The sequence below is a fragment of the Sus scrofa genome, chromosome 18 (genome assembly GCF_000003025.6).
Source record: "Sus scrofa isolate TJ Tabasco breed Duroc chromosome 18, Sscrofa11.1, whole genome shotgun sequence".
NCBI classification, from domain to species: Eukaryota; Metazoa; Chordata; class Mammalia; order Artiodactyla; family Suidae; genus Sus; species Sus scrofa.
The window spans coordinates 54,400,813-54,420,228 of record NC_010460.4 but is presented as its reverse complement, the minus strand read 5'-3'; the positions used below and the strand labels follow the sequence as shown (position 1 = coordinate 54,420,228).

At 41.9% G+C, this 19,416-nt stretch overlaps 1 protein-coding gene across 1 annotated transcript in view; it reads left to right on the top strand.

Moving 5' to 3' along the window:
• The window catches only part of CDK13 (cyclin dependent kinase 13), a 119,750-nt gene that overhangs the window by 9,832 nt on the left and 90,502 nt on the right, over positions 1-19,416 (top strand). Inside the window, 1 exon segment of the mRNA XM_021078845.1 lies at positions 15,744-16,403. Within this exon segment, the coding sequence (XP_020934504.1) occupies positions 15,744-16,403 (660 nt within the window).

Here is a 19,416-nt window from a genome sequence, read left to right as displayed (position 1 = left end):
TTTCTCTGGATAGATGGCCAGGAGTGGGATTGCTGGGTCATATGGTAGTTCTATGTTTAGTTTTCTGAGGCATCTCCATACTGTTTTCCACAGTGGTTGCACCAATTTACGGTCCCACCCACAGTATAATAGGGTTCCCTTTTCTCCACACCCTCTCCAGCACTTATTGTTTGTAGACTTTTTTTTTTTTTTTGTCTTTTTGCTATTTCTTTGGGCTGCTCCTGCGGCATATGGAGGTTCCCAGGTTAGGGGTTGAATCGGAGCTGTGGCCACTGGCCTACGCCAGGGCCACAGCAACGTGGGATCTGAGCTGCGTCTGCAACCTACACCACAGCTCACGGCAACGCCGGATCGTTAACCCACTGAGCAAGGGCAGGGACCGAATCCGCAACCTCATGGTTCCTAGTCGGATTCGTTAACCACTGCGCCACGACGGGAACTCCGTTTGTAGACTTTTTGATGAAGGCTATTCTGGCTGGTGTGAGGTGGTACCTCAGAGTGGTTTTGATTTGCATTTCTCTGATGATGAGTGATGTTGAACATCTTTTCATGTGTTTTTTGGCCATCGTGTGTCTTTGGAGAATTATCTGTTGAGATCTTCTGCCCATTTTTTGATTGGGTTGTTTTTTTGGTATTGAGCTGCAGAAGGTGTTTATAAATCTTGGAGATTAATCCCTTGTCAGTTGATGAGAGTTGTTTTTTTATACTCTTCTAGGTATTGGACATGTTTCATTTGCTCATTAAAAAAAATCAGTTTTATTGAAGTATGGTTTTATATATAGTATAATTCACCAATTTTAAGTGTACAGTTAAATAGATTTTGACAAGTAGATATATTCGTGTAACCATCGTCACCATCATGATAACTGGAACATTCCTATTGCCCCCAAAATTTCCTCTGCCCCTTTGCAGTCTGTCCCCTAGTTATACCTGTGGTCCTTGGCAACCACTAATTTACTTTCTGTCATATTAGTTGTACCTTTCTTGGTGTCAAAAATGGAATTACATAGTATGTAATCCTTGATGTCTGGCTTTCACACAGCCTACTTTTGAGATTCGTTGATTTTCATGCAAGTTCAAGTGGTTTGTTCTTTTCTATTGCTGAGTAATATTCACTCATGGATATACCATGATTTGCTTATCCCATTACCCAATTGATAAGCAGTGAAGTGCTTCTGGTTTGTACAGTTATGAACAAAGGTTCTGAGGACATATGAACATAGGTCTTTTGTTTTTATTACTTAAACAGACTGGGAGTGGGACTCTGCTATATGGTTAAGTGACTTTATAAGAAAAATGCCAGCCTGTTTCCAAAATGGCTGTACGTTTTGCATTCTAGTCAGCAGTATGTGAGTATTCTAGTTACTTCACATGCTCACTGAGACTTCAGTTTTTGTCAGTCTTTGATTTTAGCCTTTCTAGTAGATATATATTGGCATATTGTGGTTTTATTTGCAGTTGCCTAATGACTAATCATGTTGAGCATCTTTCTGTATGCTTGTTTGCTCTTCACATCTTTTGTGAAGGGTCTCAAAATGTTTAGTCCATATACTTTATGAATTGGGCTGTTTGTCTTAATTGAGTTGTATAAGTTCTGTACATATTCTGGATGCAAATGCTATTAGATACATGTTTTACAAATGTTTTTCTCAATCTGGCTCATCTTTCCTTAACAGTAATTTTAAAGAGCAAATTTTATATTTTGACGAAATTCCATTTGGCAAATTTTTCTTTTATGATTTGCGTTCTTCCACCCTTGCCTCCAGCCCTCCAAACTTTGGCTAACTCACGATAACAGACTTACTCCTTGTTTTTTTTTTTTTTTACTTAATTTTTTTAGAAATTGAAGTATAGTCGATTTGCAGTGTTGTTAGTTTCTGGTGTATAGCAAAGGGATTCAGTTACACACACACACACACACACACACACACGTATTTCATATTCCCTTTTTTTTTTTTTTTTTTTTTTTTTTTTTTTTTTTTTTTTTTTTTTTTTTTTTTTTTTTTTTTTTTTTTTTTTTTTTTTTTTTGGCTTTTTAGGGCATCACTTTCGGCACATGGAGGTTCCCAGGCTAGGGGTCGAATCAGAGCTGTAGCTGCTGGCCTACACCACAGCCACAGCAATGCAGGATCTGAGCCCCCTCTGTGACTTGCACCACAGTTCACAGCAATGCCAGATCCTTAACCCACTGAGCAAGGCCAGGGATCGAACCTGCGTCCTCGTGGATGCTAGTCAGATTCGTTTCCGCTGAGCCACAATGGGAACTCCCATATTCTTTTTCATTATAGGTTATTATAGGATATTGAGTACAGTTCTCTGTGCTATATATCCTTGGTTTGGTAATATATATCTTTAATTTATCACAGTTTACCTTCATATGTAACATTTTCGTCTCATTTTTTGTACTGTTCTTGTCACGTTTTATTTTTACATATGTATAAATTACATATGTTATACATAGACATGAAATTTAACAAATGAGAAAAGTCACATACCTATTTTTATATATACTTTTTCAAACATCTCATTCCTTTGTGTAGACCTAAATTTTGATGTAATATTTTTCTCTAGCCAAAGGAATGCCTTTGGACTTTCTTCTTTTTCTTTTTTTTTCTTTTTTCTTTTTTTTTTTTTTTTTGGTCTTTTTAGGACTGCACCTGTGGCATATGGAGATTCCCAGGCTAGGGGTCGAATCGGAGCTGTAGCTGCCAGCCTACATCACAGCCATAGCAACTTGGGATCCGAGCTGTGTCTTTGGCCTTACACCACAGCCACAGCAACGCTGGATCCTTAACCCACTGAGCGAGGCCAGGGACCAAACGCACATCCCCATGAAGACTAGTCACGTTTGTTACCACTGAGCCACAACGGGAACTCCTGAACTTTTCTTTTAATGCAGGTCTGCGTTTTGTTTGTCTAAAAAAGCCTCATTGTGAACGATATTTTTGCTAGGTATGGAATTCTGTATATGCCTTTTTCCCCCCCGGGTGCTTTGACTTAGCCCACTTTTGGCTTGCATGGTTTGATGAGATTTTCCGTAATAGTTTGTTTTTGTTTCAGCCGCTAGATTTTAAGTTCCATGAAGTTCTTTTTTTTTGTCTTTTTAGGGCCGCACCCAGGCATGTGGAGGTTCCCAGGCTAGGGGTCGAATCGGAGCTGTAGCCGCCGGCCTACACCACAGCCACAGCAACGCCAGATCCGAGCCGAGTCCTACACCACAGCTCACCGCAGCACCGGATCCTTAACCCACTGAGTGAGGCCAGGGACCAAACCCACATCCTCACGAAGCTAGTCAGGTCTGTTTCCACTGAGCCAGGATGGGGACTCCCCATGAAGTTCTTTTTTTTTTTTTTTTTTTTTTTTGGCTTTTTTGCTATTTCTTTGGGCCGCTCCCGCAGCATATGGAGGTTCCCAGGCTAGGGGTCAAATCGGAGCTGTAGCCACCGGCCTACGCCAGAGCCACAGCAACGCAGGATCCGAGCCGCGTCTGCCACCTACACCACAGCTCACGGCAACGCTGGATCCTCAACCCACTGAGCAAGGGCAGGGACCGAACCCGCAACCTCATGGTTCCTAGTCGGATTCGTTAACCACTGCGCCTCGGCGGGAACTCCCCATGAAGTTCTTTTTGATCTTAGTGTCTCTTAAGCATCACGGCAACGCCAGATCCGTAACCCACTGAGCAGGGATATCAGGATATCCTCAGGGATATCAGTCAGGTTCGCTAACCACTGAGCCACGACAGGAAGTCCTGTGTGACTGTTCTTAACCTACACTCTCCTGATACTCAAAATGAATGAAATGCTTGAAAACAGTACAGAGGCCTAGCAGGATATGAAAGCAAACCTTTGTTCCTTTTCAGCCCCACTCCCTTCCAAATACGTAACCACGTGTGTGTGCTGAGTGGTGTGTATCCTTTTTCTGTGTGTATACTTACATACACACATATGTACCTGTAAATATTGTCATTATGGCTATAAATGTTTTTTACATTTTTTGTTTGTTGTTGTTTAACAGTATGATTTGAAGAGCTTTCTAAATGGCTACATAGAATTCCACAGTGAAATTTATCAGGCTTTATTTAAACATCAATTGTTGTGCACTAAGCTATATTTTTTCTTTTCTTTTTTTTTTGTTTTTTTGTTTTTTTTGTCTTTTTTAGGGCCGCACCTGTGGCATATGGAGGTTTCCAGCTAGGGGTCTACTCGGAGCTACCGCTGCAGGCCTACGCCAGAGTCACAGCAACACCAGATCCGAGCCGTGTCTGCAGCCTACACCACAGCTCATGGCAACGCGGATCCTTAACCCTCAGAGCGAGGACAGGGATTGAACCCACAGCCTCATTGTTCCTAGTCAGATTCATTTCTGCTATGCCACGAATGGGAGCTCCCTTTTTCATTTTTTGATGTTATAAACAAGCATCCAAAGGATATATTTAAAGGGCTGTCTATGTAATTTTTGACACATTTGCAATGTTTTTGTAGGATATGTTCTTATGGGTGAAATTGCAGATCAGAACCATTTGATAGATACTACTAACTTGCCTTTTTAAAAAAGGCTTTTAAGTTATAGCAACTTTATATTTCCTCTGATAATTTGAGTGTCCTCTGCATTCTTGTGAATATTTGATAGTTTCAGAATTTCTACTTTGGCCATTCTGATTGATGTTCATTTATTACCAACATTTTATTGTCTTTTTGCCATTTTCTTGGGCTGCTCCCGCAGCATATGGAGGTTCCCAGGCTAGGGATCAAATCGGAGCTGTAGCCGCCAGCCTACACCAGAGCCACAGCAATTCAGGATCCAAGCCGAGTCCTATACCACAGCTCACGGTAACACAGGATCCTTAACCCACTGAGCAAGGCCAGGGATCGAACCCGAAACCTCATGGTTCCTGGTCGGATTCGTTAACCACTGAGCCACGACGGGAACTCCGATTACCAACATTTTATATTGCCTTTTCTGGTTCCCAGAGAGAGGAGAGCATTTAAATTTCTTAAATGGCCATTTGTATTTCTTAGGTGACTGAATCATCTCCTTTCCTTCCTCCCTTCCTTCCTTCTTTCCTTTCTCTCTTCTTCTTTTTAAGTTAGTTTGCTGTGCCTGTGACATGTGGAAGTTCCCCGGCCAGAACCTTGGAAGATGAATAGGATTTCAGTAGGAGACCAAGGGAAGAGGATAATCTCAGTCGGCCAGTCTGTGGGTAAAGGCCTGGAGGTATTAGGCCCCTCAGAACTTGACAAGGAAAGTTAGGTGGAGACCAGACAGATCGGGTAGCACCTTGATGCGAAGTTAAGGGAGGGGAATTCTGTGCTGGAGGAATACTATCAGCAGTGTACTCGATTCTGCGAGTACTTCCTGAGCATCTGCCATTGCCAAGTCTGCCTAGTCAGCGCTGTGGAAATTCAGTTATCTCAGTTGAGTTGGAGAAGACAGATGATTATGTTATTTTATTTTTTAGGGCTGCAGGTGCGCCAAATGGAAGTTCCCAGGCTAGGGGTTGAATCAGAGCTACGGCTGCCGGCCTACACCACAGGCACAATTGTGCTGCGTCTGCAACCCACACCGCAGCTTGCGGCAATGCTGGATCCTTAACCCACTGAGCTGGGCCAGGGATGGAACCTGCATCCTCACGGTACCAGTCAGGTTGGTTTACTCTGAGCCACGATGGGAACCCCTTAATTATTACTTTAATGAGATATGAATGAAGTGTTGTAGGACCATGGTTTAAGGAACATCCCCAACTACCTGGCATAATAAAGTAAGGCTTTAAAGAGGTGTGGTAGACATTGTGCTTTGATATGAAGTATCCCTTTGCTTAGCAGATAAAGTAGGTAAAGAGGAGCATGAGAGAAGCAGTCTAGGCAAAACACCTCCTGTGTTTTGAGATGGCTAGATAAGGTCTTTGTGAGCAGGGCAAGGCTGTGAAGAGCTTTGGTAGAGGGTAACTGAAAGATTTGGGAGGCAGTATGGAGAGTACATTGGAAAGTAGAGACTCGAGGTGGCCAGACTGGCAAGGAGACTCTTAGGCTTGGCCAGGGACCTAAAGTGAGATAGTAGCTAAGGACATAAGGAGCCTGGAAAACTGGAGAGAGGCTTAAGATGCGGAATTGGCAGGACTTGGAGATCAGTTGGATATGAGGAAAGGGACCAAGTGGAATATAGATTGACCTCTGGATTTCTGCTATTTTAGTGGATCCTGTTGCCTGAAGATAGGGTGTGTTGTATTCAAGGAGAAAGGAGTGCGTTTGGAGAGGAAGAGGAAGTGCATGTAGGATGGTTGGAAGGGGGAAGGATGACTTGGGGGTAATCAATGCTTAGGTGATAATTTAAGCCAGAGGTAAGTATAAATTAAGTAATTTCGGGAGAATGAGTGTAGTGCAGAGGAGGCACCTTAAAGAGCACTGAGAAGCGGCCAAAGAAGTAAAAAAATAATCAGGAAAAAAAGTGGCGGAAATGATTACAAAGTGTTTTTAAGGGTGTAGGTAACATTGTCCTCATAGACACTGCTGTTTTCCTTGATGTTTTGTTGGGTCATTGGCCACCTCCATGATTTCAGTGAGGGTGTATGAACCAGATTATAGTGGTTTGAGGGGTATGAGGGGGATGAAAATTTGGCTGTGATTGGAAGGAAAGATACAGGTACAGTATCGAGGTTCTGTTATTTGCTTCTTTTGTTCTGTCTGCTTTTAAAGACCTTAGAGTCCTGAGTTAGTTATTTCTTAAGGGGAAATAGTGAATGGACAGCAATGGGTTGAAATTGCTGGTGATGCGGTGATGGAGCAGCCGTAGGAGCTAGCATCGTCTTAAACTCTCGTGGGGTCCTGTTACAATGCAGATGTTGAATCACAGGGTTTGGGGTGGAGCCTGAGCGACAGCTTATGTGGTAAGCTCCTCGAAGAGGCTGTTGCTTCTGCTTTCTGGACCACTCTTTTTGAGGTAGGCATCTAGAAACTATGGGATTGATAGCATTATAGGGGACTTGGTCTTGGGTAGGAAGGGGAACACTTCTGCTCGTCAGATCAGGTGGAATATAAGGTGGATAGAGTTGCAGGCAGGAAACATGCCTGGTAACCTTTGCTTTTTCCTGTGAAATAGAGGTAAAGTAAGAAAAGACTTTGGGAACGGTGTGAGCTCGAAGAAAGATGTGGAAGTTTAGAATAGTTACTAAAAAGAGAAAGAAAATGTGTAAATTTTCAGACAGTTAGTTTGGTTCTGGTGTCTAGAAATAATTGGAGCAAGGAGAGACTAGATATGAAGAGGCAAGTTGTCTGTATGTCTGTCTGTCTGTCTTTTTTTTTTTTTTTTTAAACCTGCAGCATTTGGAAGTTCCTGGGCCAGGGATTGAATCTTAGCCACAGCTGTGACCTATGCTGCAGCAATGCTGGATCCTTTAACCCACTGTGCCTGGCTGGGGATTGAATCTGCCCCTCCGCAGTGACTTGAGCCACTGCAGTCAGATTCTTAACTCACTGTGCCACAGCAGAAGCTCCGAGATCAGTTATTTTTAAGATGATAAGGTAACCTGGAGGAGAGGTATTGAGGTCTGAACTAGGACAGTGGCCTTGAGAAGAAAAGAGGAAGATGTGAATAATGGCCTCCTCAAAGATGTCCATATGGACCTGGGGTGTGTTGCTTTCTGTGGCAAGAGGGACTTTGTGGATTAAAATAGGGATTTGGAGGAGTTCCCATGGTGGTGCAGCAGAAAGGAATCCAACTCGTAACCATGATGTTGCAGGTTCAATCCCTGGCCTCGCTCAGTGGGTTAAGGACCCCGTGTTGCTGTGAGCTGCATGTAGGATGCAGACACGGTTCAGATCCTATGTTGCTGGGGCTGTGGATGTAGGCTGGCAGCTGTAGCTCCAATTGGATCCCTAGCCTGGGAACCTCCATATGCCATGGGTGCGGCCCTAAAAAGCAAACACATAAAAAATAAAAAAAAATAAAATGGGGATCTTGAGATGGGGAGATAATCCTGGATTGTAGGTCTTATGTAAATACAAGGATCTTTATCAAAGGACAAAGCTCTGGTGACATGTTGATTTTAGCCCATCAAGACTGATAGTGGACTTGTGGCCTCTGGAACTATAATATCGTGCGTTCCTGTTGTTTAAGCCACTAAAATCTGTGGGTAATGTGTTACAGTAGCAATAGGAAACGTGCAGGAAAATATGGATGTAAGGGAATGTGGGGTTAGAATTAAAAAAATAAGACAGTGAATGGCATGTAGTATGGGCAGCAGAAAACTGGGAAGATGTCTAACCTGCATAAATGGGTGGAGGAGAGTGATGAAACTGAGAAAGAGAGAATGGCAAGGAACAGTGGTAGAAGAGGGTATTCATTTTGCATTTAAGTATGGCTTAGACATGGATTGGTTTTGAAACAAAGAAATTTAAGAGGCTGCCATAGTACTATTACAGTTAATAGAGCTGTTATGACGCTAATCCATGACAGATTTTATAGTAATATATAGAATTTGAGAGAGTTACAAGAGGAATGATTGAGAAAGACCCGTGTTTGAAAAGTAATACCAGGAGTTCCCGTCGTGGCTCAGTGAAAACGAATCTGACTAGTATCTGTGAGGATGCAGGTTCAATCCCTGGCCTCTCTGAGTGGATTAAGGATCCGGTGTTGCTGTGAGCTGTGGTTGTGGTTCGAAGACATGGCTTGGATGCTGCATTGCTGTGGCTGTGATGTAGGCTGGCGGCTGTAGCTCTAATTCAACCCCTAGCCTGGGAACCTCCATGTGTAAAGGGTGCAGCCCTAAAAAGCCAAAAAAGAAAGAAAAGTAATACCACATTATGTTCATATTGTGCTTTTTTTTTTACTTTGGGAAACATTTCCCCCCAGTTTATTGAGATATAATTGACAAATAAAATTGTATTATATTTAAAGTGTCAACAGTGGTGATTTGATATATGTATGCATTGCGAAAGGATTCCCAGTCAAGTTAATACATTCAACTCACATACTTACCTTTTTTTTTCTTTTGCTGAGGAAACTTAAGTTCGACTTTCTTAGCAAGTTAATTTTAATTATACAACACTGTATTATCAACTACAGTCACCATGTGATACACTAGATTCTCAGACCGTATAATCTTATAACTGAAATTTGTACCCTTTTGCAAACCTCTTCCCATTTCCCCCACTCTCTAGCACCTGGCAGTCAGCTCTTTTCTTGTAATGAGTTTGACTTTTTTTTTTGTTCGTTTGTTTTTTTTAGGGCCACGCTTACGGCATATGGAAGTTCCCAGGCTAGGGGTCTAATCGGAGCTGCAGCTGACGGCTCACGCCTCAGCCTCAGCCACAGCCACACCAGATCCTAGTTGTGTCCTCGACCAACGCCAACGCCAGATTCTTTTTTTTTTTTTTTGTCTTTTTTGCTATTTATTGGGCCGCTGCTGCGGCATATGGAGGTTCCCAGGCTAGGGGTCGAATTGGAGCTGTAGCTGCCAGCCTACGCCAGAGCCACAGCAACTCGGGATCGGAGCCGCATCTGCAACCTACACCACAGCTCACGGCAACGCCGGATCGTTAACCCACTGAGCAAGGCCAGGGACCGAACCCGCAACCTCATGGTTCCTAGTCGGATTCGTTAACCACTGCGCCACGACGGGAACTCACCAACGCCAGATTCTTAACCCACTGAGCAAAGCCAGGGGTCGAACCTACATCCTCATGGATACTAGTGGGATTCATTTCCAGTGCACCACGACGGGAACTCCCTGTATAGATATCTTGAGTAGTGATTTAAATTCCTCTGGATATATACCCCAAAGTGGGAGTGCTGGTAGTTTTTTTGTTTGTTTTGTTTTTTTGGTCTTTCTGTCTTTTCTAGGGCTGCACTGAGGCATATGGAGGATCCCAGGCTAGGGGTCGAATCGGAGCTGTAGCCACTGGCCTACGCCACAGCCACAGCAACTCGGGATCCGAGCCGCCTCTGCAGCCTACACCACAGCTCACGGCAACACCAGATCCTTAACCCGCTGAGCAAGGCCAGTGACTGAACCCGCAACCTCATGGTTCCTAGTCGGATTCACTAACCACTGAGCCAGGAGGGGAACTCCTGCTTTTGACTTCTAAAGGAACTTCCGTACGGTTTTCTTGTGGTGCCTTCGTCAGTTTACTTTCTGAGCAGCAGAGGGCAATGATCTCCTCTTCTCTACTCCTCACCACCATTGGTGATCTCTTGTCTTTTTCGAGCAGGGGTGTGGTGCTGTCTCATTGTGGCTTTAAATTGCATTTCCCTGATGAGTAGTGATATTGAGCACCTTTTCAGATATCTGTTAGCCATTTGGATGTGTTGCAAAAGGGCTGTTCAGGTCCTTTACTCATTTTTTTTTTTTTTTTTTTTTGTTGTTTTGTTGTTGTTGTTATTGTTGCTATTTCTTGGGCCGCTCCCGCGGCATATGGAGGTTCCCAGGCTAGGGGTTGAATCGGAGCTGTAGCCACCGGCCTACGCCAGAGCCACAGCAACGTGGGATCCGAGCCGTGTCTGCAACCTACACCACAGCTCACAGCAACGCCGGATCGTTAACCCACTGAGCAAGGGTAGGGACCGAACCCGCAACCTCATGGTTCCTAGTCGGATTCGTTAACCACTGCGCCACGACGGGAACTCCCCTTTACTCATTTTTAAATTGGGTTATTTATTTTTATTTTTCTTTGAATAGTATGCATTCTTTGTTTGTTTGTTTTTTTTGTCTTTTTGGGGCCACACCCATGACATATGGAGGTTCCCAGGCCAGGGGTCGAACCAGAGCTGTAGCTGCCGGCCTACACCACAGCCACAGCAATGCAGATCCAAGCCGTGTCTGCGACCTACACCACAGCTCATGGCAACGTCAGATCCTTAACCCACTGGGCAAGGCCAGGGATCTAACCTGGGTCCTCATGGATGCTAGTCAGGTTCATTAACTGCTGAGCCACGATGAGAACTCCATATATTTTGGATATGAACACCTTATCAAAAATATTTTCTCCCATTCTGCAGGTTGACTTTTTGTTTTGTTGGTGGTTACGTTTGCTGTGTGCAAGTTTATTAGTTTGTTGTAGTCCCACTTGTTTATTTTTGCTTTTGATAAGTCATTGCCAAGACCAGTATCAAGGCGCTTACCCCCTATTTTTAATTCTAGGAGTTAGGTGATTTCAGATCTTCAAGTCTTTAATCCATTTGGAGTTGATTTGTGTGTGTGTGTGTGTGTGTCTTTTTGCCTTTTCTAGGGCCGCTCCTGCGGCATATGGAAGTTCCCAGGCTAGGGGTCCAATCTGAGCTGTAGCCACCGGCCTACACCACAGCCACAGCAACGCAGGATCCTTAACCCACTGAGCAAGGCCAGGGATCAAACCCTCAACCTCATGGTTCCTAGTTGGATTCATTTCCACTGTGCCATGATGGGAACTCCCATTTTGAGTTGATTTTTTTATATGATATAAAATAGGGGTCTTCCATGTGGTTATCCAGTTTTCCCAGCACCATTTATTAAAGAGATTATATTCATTGTGTGTTTTTGGCTCTTTTGTAGAATATTAATTGGCCATATATGCATGGGTTTATTTCTGGACTCTCTATTTTGTTCCATTGATCCATGTCTCTGTTTTTATGCTAGTACCATATTGTTTTGATTACTGTAGTTTGAAACCAGAAAGTTGATGCCTCCAGCTTTGTTCTTCTTTTTCAATATTGCTCTGGCTATTCAGGGTCTTTTGTGGTTCTATATGAATTTTAGGACTTTTTCCCTATTTTTGTGAAAAATGACATTGGAATTTTTGATGGAGATTGCTTTGAATCTGTAGCTTACTTTGGTAGTATGGACATTTTAACAATTCTTCCAACCCACGAGCACAGAATATCCCTCCATATATCTGTCTTCTTCAATTTCTTTCACCTCCTTGATTAGATTTATTACTAAGTGCTTTATTTTGTGATACCCTTGTAAATGGGATTGGTTTCTTACTTTTTCTCTCCAGTAATTCATTGTTAGTGTATGGAAACACAACTTATTTTTTAGTACTAATTTGGTATCCTTCATTTTTACTGAATATGTTTATTCTAATGGATTTTTGGTGGAGTCTTCTTCTTTTTTTTTTTTTTTGCTATTTCTTGGGCCGCTCCCGCGGCATGTGGAGGTTCCCAGGCTAGGGGTCGAATCGGAGCTGTAGCCACCGGCCTACGCCAGAGCCACAGCAACTCGGGATCCGAGCCGCGTCTGCAACCTACACCACAGCTCACGGCAACGCCGGATCGTTAACCCACAAGCAAGGGCAGGGACCGAACCCGCAACCTCATGGTTCCTAGTCGGATTCGTTAACCACTGCGCCACGACGGGAACTCCCGAAAAAACATTTTTAAAAAGACAAAATATGAAAAACAAAGACTTGGTATCTACCATCTACTTAAGTTCTTTTAGTAAGACATATAATTCATTATATAGTCATAGAGATTCACTTCTCTCTTTTACTGTCATAATTTTGTTATTGCTGAAGTATTAGATCATTAGTAAAAATGATCTAAACTTGAGTTTTGTTTTGTTTATTTTGGCTGCACCTGCATCACATGGAAGTTCCCGGGCCAGGGGCCATATCTGAACCTTAGCTATGACCAGTGCCACAGCTGTGGCAGTGCTGGATCCTTTAACCCACTGCCCCAGGCCGGGGGTTGAACCTGGGCTGCTGCAGAGACAATGCTGGATCCTTAACCCTGCTGCACCACAGTGGGAACTATGAGTTTTAAATTTTTATTTAACTTTAGATTCCCCAAATCTTTGTTATAAATGTATTTATATATGGTGTGTGTGTGTGTGTGTATATATATATGTAATTGAAATTGATTAGCAAATGTGCAACATCTGAGAGAATACAGTTTACTAGGACAGGACATTTGAAAAGTTAAGGAATTTAACTTAAGAGAAATAAAATTGGAAAAGAATGGAGGGCGTGTCTAGAAGAATTTGGTGTAGAGATCAAATACCGTAAAAATGCCATTTCTGAAATATCCTTTTAATCAAAAATTTTTGTCTTGGAGTTCCCTTCGTGGCTCAGCAGTTAAAGAACCTGACTAGGATCCATGAGGATGTGGGTTCGATCCCTGGCCTTGCTCAGTGGGCTAAGAATATGGCCTTGTAGTGGCTGTGGCATAGGCCAGGGGCAATGGCTCCGATTTGACCCCTAGCCTGGGAATCTCCATATGCCGCTGGTGGGGCCCTAAAATAGCCCCCAAAAAAGAAAGAAAAATTTCTTTATCCAGACTCTGTGCAGAAAATGATAGGCCAGAGGCCTTAAAATTGTGTTGGGATTTAACTTTGTTTTCTTAGTAAAGTTTACTGATTATAAATTTCTTAGGTAATTATGATGTATGTGTCTGTGTTAAACTGACGAGCGGAATCTTGCTCGGGTAGGAAAGTTAATTTAAGAAAAGTTCCGTGCTATTACCTCTGAGATGACAGTCTCTTTACTTTCTTCTGCTGTGTAGCTTTCTGCTGCTCTGTAATATCTGATCAGCAGATGGACACATGACATCGCAGACTTGTTTTGAGGTCCAGAAGTCTGAAGGGAGAGGAAATTAAAAGTGTGGCTGAGTGTTTCATATCATGATGCTTTTGGTTTCTGTATTAAAGGAAGATATGTTATATTTTATAACCAACTTATTACTTTCTGTTTAGCCAAACATTTCCTCTATTTCCATGGAAAATTTGTAAGCTCATTGGAAATTTTAGTGATTGATGTATATGAATCAATATATAAAATAATGCTTCAGTGATTTACATATTGAATCAATACATAAAATAATGTTACATTAATGCTTTATGTAAAGTATGAGATTTGTATGAAATACTAGCTCAGTGCTCAACATTAGTTGGCCCTATATACATTTTGAAATGTTTTTGAAAGAATGAGGGAGAAGTTGAATTTGTATTTGAGTTTTTCCTAAATTGAACCATCATTTGACTTCCTACTAGAATTGTAAAATGTATGACATATGTGTTTATTACATAATATATTACTGCCAGATATAAACAAAAATTTCCAGTTCTTCCATTTTTCTTCCAATTTAAATTGTGGGTTTCTAGGAGTTCCTTTTCTTCATTTATCCTCTCCAAATAACTTCTATAAAATTTCAGTTTAGAGTTTTATATCCATGTTAATGTGTTACTGGTTTTTTATTTTTTGTTTTTTTTGAGGGGGTGATCTTTTTAGGGCCAGGGCCGTGGCGTATGAGGTTCCCAGGCTAGGGGTCGAATCAGAGCTATAGCCACCGGCCTACACTGCAGTCACAACAATGCCAGATTTGAGCCGTGTTTGCAACCTACACAGTACACGGCAATGCCAGATCCTTAACCTACTGAGCAGGGACAGGGATCGAACCTTTGTCCTCATGGATACTAGTCAGATTCATTTCTGCTGAGCCACTGAGGGAACTCCACTGTATTACTGTCTTGAATGTGACTCTACCTACTTTAGAATCCAAAGATCTGGGTTAGATCAGGCAAGGTTCTAGAAGGAAACAGAATCCAACTTAGATGGTTTAAGAGACTGTCATGGAGGAGCACAGAGACAGGGGTGGATTGGGGGAGGTTTTCACGGGTTATAGAGGGGTGTTTGAAGGGACAAGGAGATGACAGTGTCACTGGAGACCCCAGTGAGAGCGGAGAAAAAAGAGGTGTCTGACAGGAGTCGTGGTGGTGGAAGGACACAGCTTCTGTCACAAAATGAGGCCAAGAGAAGGAGGGAGCTGGGGAGAAATAATCTAGCCTTTCTCTGCCTTCTGATGCACCAGTGATGGACAGCATTGGAACCCAGAAGATGCATCTATCGAGATCCGCCTCTGGGCACAGAAAAGGGCCGAAGAGGTTTGGAAGGATAGGGTAGTGGCCATAAGATAACAGCCAGTACAGCCAACAAATGTGGGATTGACTTCAGGTAATATTTTAGATTCAACTTCTTATCTGTAGACCGTAGATACTTTACTGGGTTTGATGAGGCTTCTAAATGAGCCATATCAGACATGTGAAAGTACTACAGTAGTGCCTCTGTCTTGTGTTTTTTTTAAAGTTTTGGTAAGGTGTAGGCTTGATGAAAAGCTCAGCTTCATTTCTCGTGATGCTGTGTTGCATTTGTTCTGTAGGAACTTGGTTACCACCATACTTTTGAATATATATGTTTTTGTGTTTTCCAATATTTGAGAAGTGAATTGAACATCATTAAGTAGTTAAGATTTAGAGACTTTTTTTTTTTTTTAAACATATTTAATGACAGGTTTTGTCTTTTTCACTCTTGGTGTAGACAGAGCACTGTTTACTCCTGAACGTACACTTTTGGGATGTAGAGTTGTTTCCCTGGTAAGAAGATTGTCAGACGTCACTGTGCTATGTCTGCCATTGGTGTATCCTTGTTACCTACCTCTGTTTTCCTGAGACAGCCGTGATGCCTCCTCATACTTTTTCCTCCTGATTCTTAATACTATTTCTTTTCACAAAGATATACGTTCATGCAGCCTCACCTTTGAGCATTCATAGGCCAGACTAAGATCAACCAGTCTATTTTCAGGAAAAGTATAGCCACCAGATAATATAATACTAATGCACTTTTTTTTTAAAAAAACAAATCCTCCCATAAAAACTATATTATGATTTTGAAGTTAAGTAATTCTGTTTCATTTCATAGGCTCACGTTAGCGGTTTGCGTACATTTCAAAGTGAACTTTCTTGAATTACTGACTCAGTCTTAATTATTTTCCACCAGACGGTCTGCCAAATCCCGAAGCAGAAGCCCATATTCATCTAGGCATTCAAGATCTCGTAGCAGGCACAGATTATCCAGATCCAGAAGTCGTCATTCTAGCATTTCTCCTAGCACACTAACTCTGAAGAGTAGCCTGGCAGCTGAATTGAACAAGAATAAAAAAGCACGAGCTGCAGAAGCGGCAAGAGCTGCAGAAGCAGCAAAAGCTGCAGAAGCAGCTAAGGCTGCAGAGGCTGCTGCCAAGGCTGCCAAAGCTTCAAACACTTCTACACCTACCAAGGGGAACACAGAGACTGGTGCCAGTGCATCACAAACAAACCATGTAAAGGATGCGAAGAAACTTAAAATTGAGCACGCACCTTCTCCCTCAAGCAGTGGAACTTTGAAAAATGACAAGGCGAAAACAAAGCCACCTCTTCAGGTAACAAAGGTGGATAATAATTTGATTGTAGATAAAGCCACCAAGAAAGCAGTTGTCGTTGGGAAGGAGAGTAAATCTGCTGCTACGAAGGAAGAGCCAGTGTCTCTTAAAGAGAAAACGAAACCACTTACACCAAGCGTAGGAGCCAAGGAGAAGGAGCAGCATGTGGCTTTAGTGACCTCTACTTTGCCGCCCTTGCCTTTGCCGCCCATGCTGCCTGAAGATAAAGATGCTGATAGGTAAGTGCAGAAAATTTTGTTAGTGAATGATGAGAAAAAATAGAAGTTTGAAATGAGAAATTATTTGACCTTTCCCCTCACCAAAAAAAAACCCAAACCAAAAACTTTATTAAAAAAGGAGTGCAAGTTAATTAATTCTCTTTACTGTGTACATCTTAAATGAAGCACTTAACTTGTAGGATGACAGCCTTATGCTTTATGCTCAGAACCCCAGGTAAAACTTGCCGTCGCCATGGAATGCAGTGCATGTGTCAGTTTGAGTTTGGGAATTAGAAGTGCCAGGCTTCTCTTTGGCTGGGTATTCCGTGATCCTACTATCAGAGACAGTGCATTTTATCAGACAGTCTGTCCTGGGTGAGAAAAGCATGTATCTTTGTTATTTCTAAGTGTTTTCATTGGCCTTAATTGCTTTAGGTGGCTTTATGAATATATCAAGTTTTGGTCTTTTATTGACTCAACTTTTTGCAATTAGAGATTAATTACATATTACAGAAAATTTGTAATGTGTTGTACTTTGCTTTAAGATGTTTACAAATTTCTACTGTGAATATTTGGGGGTATGGATTGTACCTTTTTTTTTTTTTTTTTTTGTCTTTTGTTTTTTTAGGGCTGCACCTGTGGCATATGGAGGTTCCAGGCTAGGGATTGAATTGGAGATACAGCTGCCGGCCTATGCCACAGCCACAGCAACGCCAGATCTGAGCCACATCTGAGACCTACACCACAGCTCACGGCAACTCCAGATCCTTAACCCTCATGGTTCCTAGTTGGGTTCGTTAACCACTGAGCCACGGCGGGAACTCTGGAATGTACTTGTATTTTGAAACATTTTTAAGAGGCAGGTAAGAGTAAAGTAGAATAAAGTAAATATGGTTCTAAGAGTGTTTCTCAAATGTTTGCTAGGATAAAAGCTTTATGCTGTTGTTTGATATTTGCCTGTTGACTTAACCATTTTGGTTTTTATTTTTATGAAAAAATTATAGCTACCCCCCCCCCCATTTTCTGTTAAAAAGCAACTATATGGGCAGTTTTCCTGGCTGACATTTTTAGAGATTTGAAAACAAGTGGATAAAAGGGCCACGTGGGTAGGTCTTTCAAGTGCTCATTTTAGCCAGCATTATGAAAATTTTGTAATTTAAAACAAACACAAAATAAATTACAATTTGTGTTTCATGCCCTCTAAGGTGTCTTTTTTTCTACAATCAAAAATGTTGCTGAGGGACCCCATCCAATTTAATGGGTGTTACTCAGTTATACTACTTTAATTGTAGTATTTGCAGGTTTGTCTGTCCTCCAGGAACACTGAAGGTTCATAACAGTGATTTGTAATTTGGATGAGTGTTGGAATGGGCTGTCCAGCAGAGATGCATGAGTGCAGAACTGAGTCACTTCGTTAGTGAGAGAATAACCCTTCTGCTGAGAATCTAGTGATCCTGGACCAGTGGGACTGACTGTTCTCTATTCATATTTGCTTTAAGGGTAAAGGGGTGAATTTTTACTTGTGATGTTTTTAAGAACTCAGAATTTCCCAAGTGACTGCTTATTAAGGATATTCTTTTTGCATCTGTTTTTAATAAGATGGTGGCACATCTTATACTTGGTCATTAAAATTTTTTTTTTTGACCCACCTTCTCATCTGTCTTTTCTTCTTTGTTGGTGTGTCTCTGCTCTTTTTGCTTTGAATGTGTTTGTATGTTTCAAGGATACAGAGGTTTTTTAAGACTTCTGAGTACTACTCCTGTCCTGTGTGGCCAAAGATTGAGTCAACACTAGTTAATAGCTATTCTTCTTGTCAATGCTCCAAATCTGATTGTCTGAAATTGGGTCTGTGGGAACTCCTATAAGCAAACTCCTTTGTTCTTTGGATTTGACCCCCCCCCCTTTTTTTTTTGCTTTTTAGGATCACATCTGCAGCATATGGAGGTTCCCAGGTTAGGGGTCCTATCAGAGCTACAGCTGCTGGCCTCTGCCACAGCCACAGCAGTGTGCTCTCCGGGCTGTGACTGCGATGTGCCCCACAGCTCACAGCAGCACCAGATCCTTCACCCACTGAGTGAGGCCAGGGATCCAACCTGCATCTTTATGGGTGTCAGTCAGGTTTGTTACAGCTGAGTCACAGCAGGAACTCCAGACCCCGTTTATTTTTAAGTGCTTCCTAGCCAAACAACATCCTTTAGGCTCACTTTGAACTTTGCTTTTCTCCCAGATCTGGAATTCATTATTCTCCAAAAATTATAAGACAGACTGTAATAAGTCAGTATTATAGACTGTAATAAATCATTGCATGGAGTCATTTTCTTTATAAAAAATTAGGATCATGCCATGCATAATATTCCTTAATTTTTTTCTTTTAATTTTTAGTATGTTGGAGACCTTTCCATGTTGGTAGAGATGGGTTCAGTATTCCTATCCATGGGAGTGGATGCATCACTTTCTTATGAACTAGTCTGCTGTTGAGTAATGGGTACTCAGATTTATAATTGTTTGCTATTAAACTCTCCTTATGCATTAATATTATATGTACATGTGAGCAATTTTTGTAGGATAGTTGTGAGAACAAAGTATTCACATGTAAAAGTTTAATGCAAAATGCCAGATTATGTCTAAATAAAACTGTGTCCCAGTTTATGCACCCAAATGTATGAAATTGCTTCAGCAACACTAAGTGTTGCCAGTTTTGAAATGTTGACAGTTTTCAAAATATGTAATTCATTTTGCATTTTTCTGATTATTGAGACATCTTTTTGAACATTTATTGGCTCTTTTTTTTTTTCCCCTAGTGAATTGCTGGTTCATGTCTTTTTTTTTTTTTTTCTTGCTTGCTTTTTAGGGCCACCCCCATGGCACATGGAGGTTCCCAGGCTAGGGGTCCAGTCGGAGCTATAGCTGCAGGCTTACACCACAGCCACAGCAACTCAAGATCTGAGCCGTGTCTTTGACCTATACCACAGCAACTCGGGATCCTTTAACCCACTGAGCGGGGCCAGGGATCGAACTTGCGTCCTCATGAATG